The sequence below is a fragment of the Capricornis sumatraensis genome, chromosome 3 (assembly GCF_032405125.1).
Source record: "Capricornis sumatraensis isolate serow.1 chromosome 3, serow.2, whole genome shotgun sequence".
Classification (NCBI taxonomy): Eukaryota; Metazoa; Chordata; class Mammalia; order Artiodactyla; family Bovidae; genus Capricornis; species Capricornis sumatraensis.
In genome coordinates this window covers 173,112,533-173,128,039 of record NC_091071.1, presented here as the reverse complement: position 1 = coordinate 173,128,039, position 15,507 = coordinate 173,112,533, and the positions used below count along the sequence as shown (strand labels likewise).

At 43.4% G+C, this 15,507-nt stretch overlaps 1 protein-coding gene across 1 annotated transcript in view; it reads right to left on the bottom strand.

Moving 5' to 3' along the window:
- Positions 1-15,507, bottom strand: part of IL22RA1 (interleukin 22 receptor subunit alpha 1) — a 28,818-nt gene that overhangs the window by 3,865 nt on the left and 9,446 nt on the right. The window contains exons 4-5 of the mRNA XM_068969634.1: positions 13,748-13,923; positions 2,081-2,219 (exon numbers count right to left, since the gene is read on the bottom strand). Of these exons, the coding sequence (XP_068825735.1) occupies positions 2,081-2,219; positions 13,748-13,923 (315 nt within the window). The remainder of the gene's footprint in view (positions 1-2,080; positions 2,220-13,747; positions 13,924-15,507) is intronic.

Sequence of the window (15,507 nt, the reverse complement as noted above, 5' to 3'; positions counted from 1 at the left end):
TGACATGTATAACTCCAAAGCTCATCCTCACAGCTGCTACACAATGATACCTTTGTTTCCTTGTCTATTAAATTAGGATATGGGGTGAGCCGACCCTTAGACCCCTTTCCAGCATCAGGATGCTGGGATGATGGTCCAGACATTCGGAGAGGTAGATAAAGGAAGGGTCCTGGGCTCTGGGGTAAGACAGACTCCTGGATACAAGGCCAAGGGCAGGATGTTTCATCCTGAAACGGAAGTAAGAGGAATGAATGTACAGTAGAGAGGACTGGCTCTAAACGAAATTGCAGAGTGGTGATTAGAGCCCCGTCTTCAAAATCAGATGAACCTAGTTAGGTCACTGACCAGCTGTGTGATCATGGGCAAGTTGCTTAGCCTCTCAGAGGCAGAGATCCCCCTCTGGAAAATGGGGATGAGGTAACCCAACTTACCGGATCATTGTAAGGATTCAATGAGATGATACATGTAAAGTATTTTGCACAGGGTTTGGCACTAGAGTAGGTACTTAATAAATGGTAGGACTTCTTACTAATATTCTTGATTACCCTGGGTTGGGAAGATCCCCTGGAGAAGGAAATGGCAACCCACTCCAGTATCCTTGCCTGGAAAATCTCATGGACAGTGGAGCCTGGTGGCCTGCAGTCCATGGGGTCGCAAAGAGTTGGGCATGACTGAGCGACGAATATTATAAAGGATAAGGCACCTTCTATATGTCACCAAGAACCAGTCACCAAAAAGTATGACTCATATAAAAGCAGCTACAGTCTTAGAAGAAAACGATATCATGAGTCAGATCGTGTAGGATATGGGCAGATCAGAAGGATATGGTGGAGTGGTCTGCAAGCTGTCAATAAGCAAGGGGACGGGGCAAGCCAGGAATGGAGGAGATTGATCCAGTAGGGTCCGAGGAGAGGGTCACAAATCATATATACACTCCTAGCTCAGTGCCTGTGACACATGGGTTTCCTTTATCTAGTTCTTCCGTTGCCAAGTTCTACTCCGGTCTTCGTCTGGCCCTTTCCCCAGGAAGGGCACACCCCCTGCAAGTGGCCGGTGCTGGCTGGCCCACCACGCGTATCTTCCCATGAAAACTAAAGCACTGGGACTCGGGTAGAGAAGTCAGTCTCTTACAGACTCTTGGAGAAACCGTTGAGTTGATTTTCTGAACAAAGCTGAGGACCAGAACCTAACCGATGATGATTCTACCAAGCTGCAGTTATACCTTTGGGTCCAGCCTCTAAGCTGCCTGGCCTCTATCCCTCAGAACAGAAATCACCTACTGACATCATTAACCTAAAGATGATGACTAGGGTGGAAACTGTTTTCCAAATCCATCCAACCCAGGGGTATCGCTTTCATCCTCTAAACTTACAGCATTACATTTCTATCTCTATGAAAATAAACACAAATAAAAATATCACGATGCTCACAATGAGAGTCGAGTTTCAATGTGCTGGAGGAAAGGAACACGGGATGCCACCTCCTTGAGCCAGTGACTCAAAACTATTTCTATAGAAGCGTAGTAATGAGAGTGTCTTCCCTGGTATTAGGCCTCGTTCTGTCTGTCACCACCTGTGCAATTTGGGGCAAGTTACTCAACCACTCTGTGCCTCAGCTTTCTCAGTGGAACCAAGATGCTTCATAGATAGCTCATGAGAATTGTGTTTGGTAGTGTCTGGTCCCTGGCTGGTACTGCAGAAATGCTATTATAATCACTGCCATTTTCATTTGACCTGGGAAGGTAATGAGGGATCTTTTAATCTTTTCTGCTCTCCCATCAGCAGATTATTTCCCAGGATGTCTCACTTGAGTTAATATAAAGTTGAATTTGGTTTGCCAGGATACGCATGCAGTTTGCCAGAGAGAGGAAATTCAGATGTAGGCTGGAGGGTGGAGAGTAAACATTGGCTATGATAACCCACCAGCTAACTCATTTGTGGATAAACAAAGATTGAGTTTAATAATACACTGATAATCCTTCTGTGTGTGTGTTTTTAAAGAGCATGTTCAAGCCTCACCTGGGTTATCGGGAGGAAGGAATTCAGCAGTCCCACCTCCCTCTGGCTTCAGCAGAACTTACCTGGCAGCGTCTTCACTTGGCACTCATAGGGAGCGCTCTCCTTGAACAAGTTTGGAATACAAATCATGACGGTCCCATGGAACTCCGTGTCAGGGGTCAGGCCGAAAAACTCAAATTTTCTCTCCTTCTCTTCAAAGTGCTGAATTTGACAGAGAACGCAGAGCAACATCTCTTATACACCAACCTCCATAAGGAGCCTGCTTACAGCTCCTCCAGGGTCATTGCACTTAGTAAAATGGCACGACCAGCTGCCCAAACCACACACTGGTAGGTCAGTCTGCGGCACTCCATTCCCAGTCCCCTAACTTCTGGTTTCTCCCTAAAGCCAATGAGTTGCAAGCTCAGTGTACTTTCACTTGGAACAGTGTCTGGCATTTAGTATGCACTCTATAAATACTAGGTGCTGTTATGTTACCACCGTCAGGGTGGCACCACCACCACCACCACCACTGGCACCAACAGCACCACCATCACTGTCACCAACACCATCACCATCATGACCATCACGACCACCACCACCACTATCACCACCACCATCACTGTCACCAACACCATCACCATCACTGTCACCAACACCATCACCATCGTGACCACCAGGACCACCACCACCACGACCACCACCATCACCACCACCACCATCACTATAAAGGACAGAAATGGTACAGACCTAACAGAAACAGAAGATATTAAGAAGAGGTGGCAAGAATACACAGAAGAACTGTACAAAAAAATATCTTCACGACCTGGATAATCACGATGGTGTGATCACTCATTTAGAGCCAGACATCCTGGAATGTGAAGTCAAGTGGGCCTTAGAAAGCATCACTACGAACAAAGCTAGTGGAGGTGATGGAATTCCAGTTGAGCTGTTTCAAATCCTGAAAGATGATGCTGTGAAAGTGCTGCACTCAATATGCCAGCAAGTTTGGAAAACTCAGCAGTGGTCACAGGACTAGAAAAGGTCAGTTTTCATGCCAATCCCAAAGACAGGCAATGCCAAAGAATGCTCAAACTACCGCACAATTGCACTCATCTCACATGCTAGTAAAGTAATGCTCAAAATTCTCCAAGCCAGGCTTCAGCAATACGTGATCCATGAACTTCCAGATGTTCAAGCTGGTTTTAGAAAAGGCAGAGGAACAGAGATCAAATTGCCAACATCCGCTGGATCATGGAAAAAGCAAGAGAGTTCCAGAAAAATGTCTATTTCTGCTTTATTGACTATGCCAAAGCCTTTGACTGCGTGGATCACAATAAACTGGAAAATTCTGAAAGAGATGGGAATACCAGACCACCTGACCTGCCTCTTGAGAAACCTATATGCAGGTCAGGAAGCAACAGTTCAAACTGGACATGGAACAACAGACTGGTTCCAAATAGGAAAAGGAGTCCGTCAAGGCTGTATATTGTCACCCTGCTTATTTAACTTATATGCAGAGTACATCATGAGAAATGCTGGGCTGGAAGAAGCACAAGCTGGAATCAAGATTGCCAGGAGAAATATCAATAACCTCAGATATGCAGATGACACCACCCTTATGGCAGAAAGTGAAGAGGAGCTAAAAAGCCTCTTGATGATAGTGAAAGTGGAGAGTGAAAAAGTTGGCTTAAAGCTCAACATTCAGAAAGCGAAGATCATGGCATCTGGTCCCATCACTTCATGGGAAATAGATGGGGAAACAATGGAAACAGTGTCAGACTTTATTTCTTTGGGCTCCAAAATCACTGCAGATGGTGATTGCAGCCATAAAATTAAAAGACGCTTACTCCTTGGAAGGAAAGTTATGACCAACCTAGGCAGCATATTCAAAAGCAGAGACATTACTTTGCCAACAAAGGTCTGTCTAGTCAAGGCTATGGTTTTTCCTGTGGTCATGTGTGGATATGAGAGTTGGGCTGTGAATAAAGCTGAGCGCCGAAGAATTGATCCTTTTGAACTGTGGTGTTGGAGAAGACTCTTGAGAGTCCCTTGGACTGCAAGGAGATCCAACCAGTTCATCCTAAAGGAGACCAGTCCTGGGTGTTCCTTGGAAGGACTGATGCTGCGGCTGAAACTTCAATACTTTGGCCACCTCATGGGAAGAGTTGACTCATTGGAAAAGACCCTGATGCTGGGAGGGATTGAGGGCAGGAGGAGAAGGGGAAGACAGAGGATGAGATGGCTGGATGGCATCACCGACTCGATGGACACGAGTCTGAGTGAACTCCGGGAGTTGGTGATGGACGGGGAGGCCTGGCGTGCTGCGATTCATGGTGTCGCAAAGAGTCGGACACGACTGAGCGACTGAACTGAACTGAACTGAGCCACCACCACCACCACCACCATCATCACCCTCACCTCTCCATTCTTCCTTCTTCTAGTTCTCCTTTTCCTCCTTTTTTTTTTTTAAATAAAATAACAAAACCCTTTGACTGTCCATCAGTCCCTTATCTCCTCATTGCTTCTGTCTTGCCTGGACCTCAGTATGATTGCCCTGGACTCTTGCAGCGGCCTCCTTACTGGTCTCCAGTCTCTGGTCTCGGCCCTTCCACTTCCAAATTTAACCTGTGTCACAGTGATCTCTCTAAACAATCAATATAATTGCAAAGCTCCTCTATTCAAAATCCTTGATGGTCTAGGTCATATTACAGAGTCAAAAACCCTGGTCCCTGCCCACCTTGTTCATTCATCTCTCCTTACAGCTCACCTAAGTGTTGTTTTTCTGAAAGTTTCCCTCTTCATCTATTTTTTTTCTTCTTCTTCCATGTATTTTTTGTGGATTTTTTCTTGATCTGTGGCTCCTGTGATCACCAATGTGTGGATAACCCCCAAACTGATCTCAGTGAGATCTATGGAATTCCTGGGGCACACTGCCAGCTCTCTCCTTAACATCTGTGGCCTTCTCTAACTTCACGTGTCTAAACATCCTGATCTCCTCTCTCTGGGGTCTGTCCCATCCCCAACTCCAAACTGGCAACTGTATTTGACTCCCTAGTTCAGTTCAGTTCAGTCACTCAGTGATGTCTGACTCTTTGAGACTCCATGGACTGCAGCATACCAGGCTTCCCTGTCCATCACCAAGTCCCGGAGCTTACTTAAACTCATTTCCATCGAGTTGGTGATGCCATCCAACCATCTCATCCTCTGTAGTCCCCTTCTCCTGTCTTCAATTTGCTAATAATGTCTTTCTTGTTCTAATGTCCAAAGCATAAACCTTAAAGCCATTTTTCAACAAATGCTCTCTCATATCCTTTGTATATAATTGCCCTGAAACAATCCATAAACTTTTCTTTAAAGGTCTAGGACCTATGTTCTTGGGAGTTTAAAGGCTAATACGTTTCTTCTTTGGTTCTTTGCCTTTTAGCTATGCTTCCCTTTTCCAGGCACGTGGAGGCCAAGGTTTAGGGTATTTATGGTTTTTCTTTTGAAGGGGGTGAAGAAGTGCATATATGGATTTAACAACTTATTATTTTATGGAACTCATGTGGTTGAAATGATCATGTGATACAATTCCAGTAGAGTTTTCAAGGTCCAAAGAGTCCTTCCTTCCCTCGTTTTTTACTGCTTCCATCCTGGTTCAGGCCCTCAACATATCCAGCATGTACCATTGCAATAGCCTTCTGATTTCCCACCCTGATCACTCTTTCATTTCTATGTTTGATCTCTCTTCTTTCTCAGTAATTTACAGCCTCTATTGGACCAGTCTTCCCTAAAATAACAACTATAAATTCTGGTCAAAATGAAAATTACTTTTAGGTATTGGAAAGTACGTGAAGCAGGCAGATACTGGAGAAAGGCGGAAGGGGTAGCACTGAATGAATTTCTCTCTCTCTTTAGTATCTTTGGGCCTGACGACAGGACCCCATTCATACCATGTGGGATGGGTAACAGCTAGACAAAACCTTGTGATCTTACCAATTTCAATAACCAGAAGACAGAGTTTAGGGCAATCATGAGCATTGGAAAGTGCGGGGAGAAACCACAGATAGGACAAGTTCCTAGAGAGGGAGGCCTGAATTCTATGAATAAACTTTGTCCAAATTCTTGGCGGATACCTAAAGTATGCACTAATGGAGTAGACTCCAAGCAGTTCAGGTAAGGTTTAAACTGAACATTACACAGCTGAGATTTTGGAGCTTGAAGTTCAGCCAAATTAAGCCTCTAGTAAGGGATGGAAGAGCCTGGTGGGCTGCAGTCCATGGGGTCGTGAAGAGTCGGACACGACTGAGCGACTTCACTTTGACTTTTCACTTTCATGCATTGGAGAAGGAAATGGCAACCCACTCCAGTATTCTTGCCTGTAGAATCCCAGGGATGGCGGAGCCTGGTGGGCTGTTGTCTATGGGGTCGCACAGAGTCAGACACGACTGAAGCGACTTAGCAGCAGCAGCAGCAAGACAAATAAAAATCAGTATTCTTTGTAGGAACATAAGAGAACCCAGTCCTTTCAACATATCATTCACAATTTCTGGGATGCTTTCCAAAATTTTTAGGCATATAAAAAGGAGAAAATGTAATCCATACTCAAGAGAAAAGACAGTTAATTATGACTTACCCCCAAGATAACCAAAATGTTTGAATTAGCAGACAATGATTTTAAAGTCAGTTCAGTCACTCAGCTGTGTCCGTTCTTTGTGACCCCATGGACTGCAACACACCAGGCTTCCCTGTCCATCACCAACTCCAGGAGCTGGCTCAAAATCATGTCCATCAAGTCAGTGATGCCATCCAACCATCTCATACCCTGTCGTGCCCTTGTCTTCCTGCCTTCAATCTTTCCCAGCTGAGATCAGGGTCCTTTCCAATGAGTCAGTTCTTCACATCAGGTGGCCAAAGTATTGGAGCTTCAGTTTCAGCATCAGTCTTGCCAATGAATATTCAAGATTGGTTTCCTTTAGGATGGACTGGTTGGATCTCCTTGCAGTCCAAGAGATTCTCAAGAGTCTTCTCCAACACCACAGTTCAAAAGCACAGTTCTTTAGCACTTAACTTTCTTTATGGTCCAACTCTCACATCCATACACAACTACTGGAAAAACCACAGCTTTGACTAGATGAACCTTTGTTGGCAAAGTAATATCTCTGGTGTTAATATGCTGTCTAGGTTGGTCATAGCTTTTCTTCCAAGGAGCAAGGGTCTTTTAATTTCATGGCTGCAGTCACCATCTGCAGTGATTTTGGAGCCCAAGAAAATAAAGTCTGTCACCATTTCCATTGTTTCCCCATCTATTTCCCATGCAGTGATGGGACCAGATGCCATGATCTTATTTTTCTGAATGTTGAGTTTTAACCCAGATGTTTAACTCTCCTCTTTCACTTTCATCAAGAGGCTCTTTAGTTCTTCTCTGCTTTCTGCCATAAAGATGATGTCATCTGCATATCTGAGGTTACTGATATTTCTCCTCGCAATCTTGATTCCAGCTTGTGTTTCATCCAGCCCAGCGTTTCTCATGACGTACTCTGCATATAAGTTAAATAAGCAGGGTGACAGTACACAGCCTTGATGTACTCCTTTCCCAATTTGGAACCAGTCTGTTGTTCCATGTCTGGTTCTAACTGTTGCTCTTTGACCTGCATACAGATTTCTCAGGAGGCAGGTAAGGTGGTCTGGTATTCCCATCTCTAAAAATTTTTCACAGTTTGATCCACGCCATCAAAGGCTTTGGTGTAGTCAATAAAACAGAAGTAGAATGTTTTTCTGGAATTCTTTTGCTTTTTCTATGATCCAAAAGATACTGGCAATTGGATTGCTGGTTCCTCTGTTTTTTGTAAATCCAGTCTGAACATCCGGAAATTCTTGGTTCACGTACTATTCAAGCCTAGCTTAGAGAATTTTGAGCATTATTTTGCTAGCATGTGAAATGAGTGCAATTGTGTGGTAGTTTGAGCATTCTTTGGCATCGCTTTTCTTTGGGATTGGAATGAAAACTGACCTTTTCCAGTCTTGTGGCCACTGCTGAGTTTTCCAAATTTGCTGGCATATTGAGTGCAGCACATTAATAGCATCCTCTTTCAGGATTTGAAATAGTTCAGCTGGAATTCCATCACCTCCACTAGCTTTGTTCGTAGAGATGCTTCCTAAATCCCACTTGACTTCCTGTTCCAGGATGTCTGGCTCTAGGTGAGTGATCACACCATCGTGGTTATCTGGGTCATGAAGATCTTTTTCGTACAATTCTTCTGTGTATTCTTCACCTCTTATTAATATCTTCTGCTTCTGCTTAGGTCCATACGTTTTCTGTTCTTTGTTGTGCCCATCTTTGGATGAAACGTTCCCTTGGTATCTGTATTTTTTTGGAAGAGATCTCTAGTTTTTCCCATTCTATTGTTTTCCTCTATTTCTTTGCATTGATTACTTAGGAAGGCTTTCTTATCTCTCTTTGATATTCTTTGAAACTCTGCATTTAGATAGATATATCTTTCCTTTTCTCCTTTGCCTTTCACTTCTCTTCTTTTGTCACCTATTTATAAGGCCTCGTCAGACAACCAGCTAATATAAGTATGTTAATTAAGTATGCTAATATAAGGAAGTTAAGGAAAATGTGCTCATAATGAATGAATGATTTTTCAGTAACATATAGAAACTATAAAAATTAGAGACTTCAGAACTGAAAAAAAAATCTATAATAAAAATGCCCACCGAATAGTCTTAACAACAGATCAGAGATGACAGAAGAATCAAAGAACTTGAAAACAGATCAATAGAACAGACAAAATTAGATAGTGGTGACAGTTAGAAAATTTCTTGAATATACGAAAAACCACTGATTCCTGCCCTTTAAAGTGGGTGAATTTTACGGTAGGTGATTATATCTCAATTCTTAAAAAGGGAAAGACTATCAGAATGCTGCCTAAAGACATACATTTTAAACATAAAGGCACCAGCCGGAAGGTTCAAGAGGGAGGGGACACATGTACACCTGTGGCTGATTCATGTTGATGCATGGCAGAAACCAGCACAGTATGGTAAAGCAATTATCCTCCAGTTAAAAATAAAATGCAAAAAATAAATATAAAGGCACCGATAGATTGAAAATATATGGATATAAAAAATATACCATGCAAATTATAGATATAAGGCTTTGTTGTTGTTAAGCTGCTAAATTGTTTCTGACTCTGCCCATGGGATTTCCCAGGCAAGAATACTGGAATGGATTGCCATTTCCTTCTCCAGGGAATCTTCCTGACCCAGGGATCAAACCCACATCTTCTGCATTAGCAAGTGGATTCTTTACCGCTGAGCCAGCAGCAAAGACCCAAATACAAGGTGAGAGTCCCTATATTAATAGTAGATAAGGTAGAGGTCAATAAAAAGAGTATTACTAGAGATAAAAGGGGACAATTCATAGTGATGAAAGGGTCAATTCACCAGGAGGCTATAACAACCATGTTTGTAACTGTCTGATAATAAAGTTTCCAATATGCACAGAATTAAAGGGGAAAAGAGACAAATCCATAATCAAAGCTGGAGATTGTAATACTCTCAGCAATTAAGAGAACAATAGAGCTCCCCCAAATCAGGAAAGACATAGAAGATTTGATTAACACTCTGAGCCACCTTTATCTAATTGATATTTGTAGAGCACTCCACAAAACACCCGCAAAACACCTATTCTTTTTGAGGGCATGTGAAACATTCACCAAGAGAGCCCATATGCTGGGCCATAAAACAAGTCTCCATAAAGGAGTGAACTCATACAGAATATGTTCTCTGGTCACAAACTGAATTAAACTGTAAATCAGTAACAATAAAATATTCATTCAAACCCCAAATATTTGCCAAAAACGAGTTGTGATAAAGCCTCTTCCTGCTCAGTAATCGCTACTCACTCCCCTTGGTGACTGAAGCAAATAAAGACTCTTGACTCCTCCATTTGCCCTCCAGACGTCTATAGCATGGCCCCAGCCTGTCTTTTTAGGGTTAGCACTGTTCCTCTCCATCAGTGGTTCTCAAACTTTAGGGTGATCACTGGGTTCGTACTAAAATTCAGATCCCAGAGGTGAAACTCTAGAATTTGATGCAAAGGGGGCCCAAGAACATGCATTTTAAACCAAGGCGGTAGGAGACTGTGATGCCATTGGTTTGGGGCCAGGTTTATTTATTGAGAAACTGTTCTACATGTCGCTAAGATTCAGCTCAAATGGGTAGTTTTGTTCTTTCCAACACTATCCTAAGTTTCCCTGCTTTTGTCTCTGATCGTAGTGGGACAAGGTAAACTGGTGAAAGGGGGAGGGGAGGAATGTGGGCTTGGAACAGAGCTGGCTTGGAGTCTTGACTGTGCTATTACTTGCTGACCAGTCTTGAGCAAGTGACTTAACTTCTCTGAACCTCCGTTTTCTCAGTCAGACAATGCAGATAGAATCACCTACTTCATAGTGTTGCGATGAGGAATAAATGACACAGTCAGCATATATTTCCTGGTACACCTCAGAAACTGGTCTTGGCACAAGAAAGTCCCCTGTTCTAGAGGTTCTTTCCGGTCTCTCTGCGCTGACACCTCCTCTCTCATCCCAGCTGCCCTGTCTCTCACACACTCTGGTTTCCCTCTGCCTCTAGCTATATAAACTCTTGCTTTCATTCTTGCCACACACATTGGACTATAAACTCCTTGAGTGCAGGAATAGCCATTCAGTGGAATTATGGATTAGTGGCTCACACTGCAGGGGGCAGGGGGGGGACATACTTCATATTTTATTTTCTGAATACAAAAAGAAATGTATAACATTTGACAATTTATGCCCCTGCCTTCCGCCTTTCATTATTACTGATCTTAAGACACTGCTTGTATGCAGTTCCCTCAAAAAGTGGAGAGTCAGCAAAAAGAATTGCAGCAGTAGAAATTGATTCCTTGAGTACAAAATGAAGCAGGGCAAAGAATAACAGAGTTTTACCAAGAGAATGCACTGGTCATAACAAACACCCTCTTCTAATAACACAAGGGACAACTCTACATATGGATACACCAGATGGTCAATACTGAAATCAGATTGATTTTTTTTTTTTTGCAGCCAAAGATGGAGAAGCTCTCTACAGTCAGCAAAAGCAAGACTGGGAGCTGACAGTGGCTCAGATCATGAACTCCTTATTGCAAAATTCAGACTTAAATTGAAGAAAGTAGGGAAAACCACTAGGCCATTCAGGTATGACCTAGATCAAATCCCTTATGATTATACAGTGAAAGTGACAAATAGGTTCAAGGGATTAAATCTGATAGACAGAGTGCCTGAAGAACTATGGATGAAGGTTTGTAACACTGTGCAGGAGGGGGTGACCATCCCCAAGAAAAACAAATGTAAGAAGGCAAAAAGTTTCTCTGAGGAGGACTTACAAATAGCTGAGAAAAGAAGATTAGTGAAAGGCAAAGGAGAAAGGGAAAAATTTACTCAACAGAAGGCAGAGTTCCAAAGAATAGCAAGGAGAGATTAGAAAGCCTTCTTCAGTGAACAATGCAAAGAAACAGAGGAAGACAACAGAATGGGAAAGACTAGAGATATCTTCAAGGAGTTTGAATAAGCTCAGGGAGTTGGTAATGGACAGGGAAGCCTGGTGTGTTGCAGACCATGGGAATGTAAAGAGTCGGACACTACTGAGTGTCTGGACTGAACTGAACTTCAAGAAAACTAGAGATACCAAGGGAACATTTCATGCAAAGATGGGCACAATAAAGGACAGAAACAGCAAGGCCCTAACAGAAGCAAAAGATATTAAGAAGAGGTGGCAAGAATACACAAAAGAACTGTACAAAAAATGTCTTAATGACCTGGATAACTATGATAGTGTGGTCACTCACCTATCACTTAGAGCCAGACATCCTGGAATGCGAAGTCAAGTGGACCTTAGGAAGCATCACTACAAATACAGCTAGTAGAGGTGATGGAATTCCAGCTGAACTATTTCAAATCCTGAAAGAGGATACTACTAATGTGCTGCACTCAATATGCCAGCAAATTTGGAAAACTCAGCAGTGGCCACAAGACAGGAAAAGGACAGTTTTCATTCCAATCACAAAGAAAAGCAATGCCAAAGAATGCTCAGACTACCACACAATTGCACTCATTTCACACACTAGCAAAATAATGCTCAAAATTCTCCAAGCTAGGCTTGAACAGTACATGAACCAAGAACTTCCAGATGTTCAGACTGGATTTACAAAAGGAAGAGCCACCAGCAATCAAATTGCCAATATCTTTTGGATCATAGAAAAAGCAAGAGATTTCCAGAAAAGCATTCTACTTCTGTTTTATTGACTACACCAAAGCCTTTGACTCTGTGGATCACAACAAACTGTGGAAAATTTTTAAAGAGATGGGAATATCTTACCTGCCTCCTGAGAAATCTATATGCAGGTCAAAGAGCAATAGTTAGAACCAGACATGGAACAACAGACTGGTTCCAAATTGGGAAAGGAGTACATCAAGGCTATATATTGTTATCCTGCTTATTTAACTTATATGCAGAGTACATCATGAGAAATATTGGGCTGGATGAAACACAAGCTGGAATCAAGATTGCTGGGAGAAATATCAACAATCTCAGATATGCAGATGATACCACCCTAATGGTAAAAAGCAAAGAGGAACTAAAGAGCCTTTTGATGAAAGTGAAAGGGGAGAGTGAAAAAGCTGGCTTAAAATTCAACATTGAAAAACAAAGATCATGGCATCTGGTCCCATCACTTCATGGCAAATAGATGGGGAAAAAGTGAAAACAGTGGCAGATTTTATTTTCCTGGGCTCCAAAACCACGGTGGACGATGACTGCAGTCAAGAAATTAAAAGATGCTTGCTCCTTGGAAGAAAAGTTATGATAAACCTAGACAGTGTATTAAAAAACAGAGACATTGCTGACAAAAGTTCATATAGTCAAAACTATGGTTTTTCCAGTAGTCGTGTATGGATGTGAGAACTGACCCATAAAGAAGGCTGAGTGCCAAAGAATTGATGATTTCGAACTGTGGTGCTGGAGCAGACCCTTGCGAGTTCCTTGGATAGCAAGAAGATAGAGATCAAGCCAGTCAAGCCTAAAGGAAATCAACCCTAAATTTTTGTAGGAAGGACTGATGCTGAAGCTGAAGCTCCAACACTTTGGCCACCTGATGCCAAGAGTGGACTCATTGGAAAAGATGCTGACACTGGGAAAGATTGAAGGCAGGGGGAGAAGGGGAGGACAGAGGGTGAGATGGTTGGATGGCATCACCGACTCAGTGGACATGAGTTTGAGCAAACTGCAGGAAATCGTGAAGGGCAGGGAATCCTGTGGGGCCGTCCATGGGGTTGCAAAGAGTTGGACATGACTTAGGGGCTGAACAACAAAAGAAATTGATTCCAGTATTTTCCAAAGTGGACATGTGAGAATATTAATAGAAGATGTTCTTCAGAATGTTAGAAGGCATTAGGCAAAACAAATCAAAATATGTAATGAAAATAAGGGGACTTTCTCTGATCAAATACATGTGATAAGAGTTGTATTAAACAAACTGAAACTGGAGTCTTGAGTTTGCAGGACTTGTCAGAGACTTTAGCATGCTATCGTGTGTGTGAATCTATAAAAGGTAGGCTGTAGATGTATTCTGGGAAATGCTGATTTATATAACACATCTCATTTCTACTTAAAGCAATGCAGAGAGGAAAATAGGTTTGGGAGGCAGGGAAGGGCCATGGTGGTATGTATATTTACCCTTCATTTACCATTTGGTAGGTATGGTTGATGCGCAGGTTGAAATGGTAGCGTAGGTCCTGGAAGATGTTCTCCAAGGTCAGCTGGTGGCCATTCCGTGCACGGATCACCGTGTAGGGGGGATGGACAGTCATCTGGATAGATCTCACCTTGGGGATGCAGGTCACGTCAGGTGGTTTGATGTTAGCTAGAAAAGGGAGAGAGAAAAAAGAAATGAAACAGTTGGAATCAGCCAGAAGTGTCTGAGAGGCTGCCGTGGACCTTGGGAAATGATTGCTTCCCACCCCTTCCCACCCCAACCCCAGCCATGCTTCTGAAAGCATCATCTAAATTAACAGGTGAGAAGAGAAGCGACTGGTGCTTGGGTGTAAGGCTGGCAAAGGGGTAACCAAGGGTGGTAGGAAGAGCCCAGGGAGAGGGTCCCGGCCTCCTTAGGCTGATCATACCCGCCCTCCACACACTCCCAGTCTACTGGCAATGAGAGTTTTGGGGAGTGATGTTTCAACTATGCATCCTGAATTTCCAGTATCATTGATGTAGCCTCAAAGGCAAGGCCTAAGACTTCAATTTCTCTCAAGATGAATTTTCCAAATAACCAAATGACCTTTCCAGGTTTATAGAACCTTTTGTAAATTTGACGAATGTGTGGCGGCTGCAACCGGTGCACTAAGCACGGCCGAAAGGAGTGATCCCACGTCCGAGGTCCGGGCAGAAGCTTGGAGGACCCCATGCCTGAAGGGTGGCGGCCAAGAGGAGTTACCCCATGTCCGAGGTCAGGGGCAGTGGCCCACAGTGCCAGGCTGTGATAGTGCAGGAACGGCCGAGAGGAGCTACCCCGCATCTGAGGTCAGGGGCCGTGGCCGGGAGGAGCTACCCTGCGTCCAAGGCCAGAGGTGGAGACGGGAGCAGCCAGCCCATGTCCAAGGAGTCCCACGTTGAAGGTCAGGAAGGGTGGCGGTGAGGAGATACCCCTCGTCCAAGGTAAGGAGCAGCCGTGAAGAGATACCCCACGCCCAAGGTAAGAGAAACCCAAGTAAGATGGTAGGTGTTGCAAGAGGGCATCAGAGGGCAGACACTCTGAAATCATACTCACAGAAAACTAGTCAATCTAATCACACTAGGACCACAGCCTTGTCTAACTCAATGAAACCAAGCCATGCCTGTGGGGCAACCCAAGACCAGCGGGTCATGGTGGAGAGGTCTGACAGAATGTGGTCCACTGGAGAAGGGAATGGCAAACCACTTCAGTATTCTTGCCTTGAGAACCCCATGAACAGTAGGAAAAAGCAAAATGATAGGATACTGAAAGAGGAACTCACCAGGTCAGTAGGTGGCCAACACGCTACTGGAGATCAGTGGAGAAATAACTCCAGAAAGAATGTAGGGATGGAGCCAAAGCAAAAACAATACCCAGCTGTGGATGTGACTGGTGATAGAAGCAAGATCCGATGCTGTAAAGAGCAATATTGCATAGAAACCTGGAATGTCAGGTCCATGAATCAAGGCAAATTGGAAGTGGTCAAACAAGAGATGGCAAGAGTGAACGTCGACATTCTAGGAATCAGTGAACTGAAATGGACTGGAATGGGTGAATTTAACTCAGATGACCATTACATCTACTACTGTGGGCAGGAATCCCTAAGAAGAAATGGAGTAGCCATCATGGTCAACAAAAGAGTTCGAAATGCAGTACGTGGATGCAATCTCAAAAATGACAGAATGATCTCTATTCATTTCCAAGGCAAACCATTCAATATCACAGTTATCCACG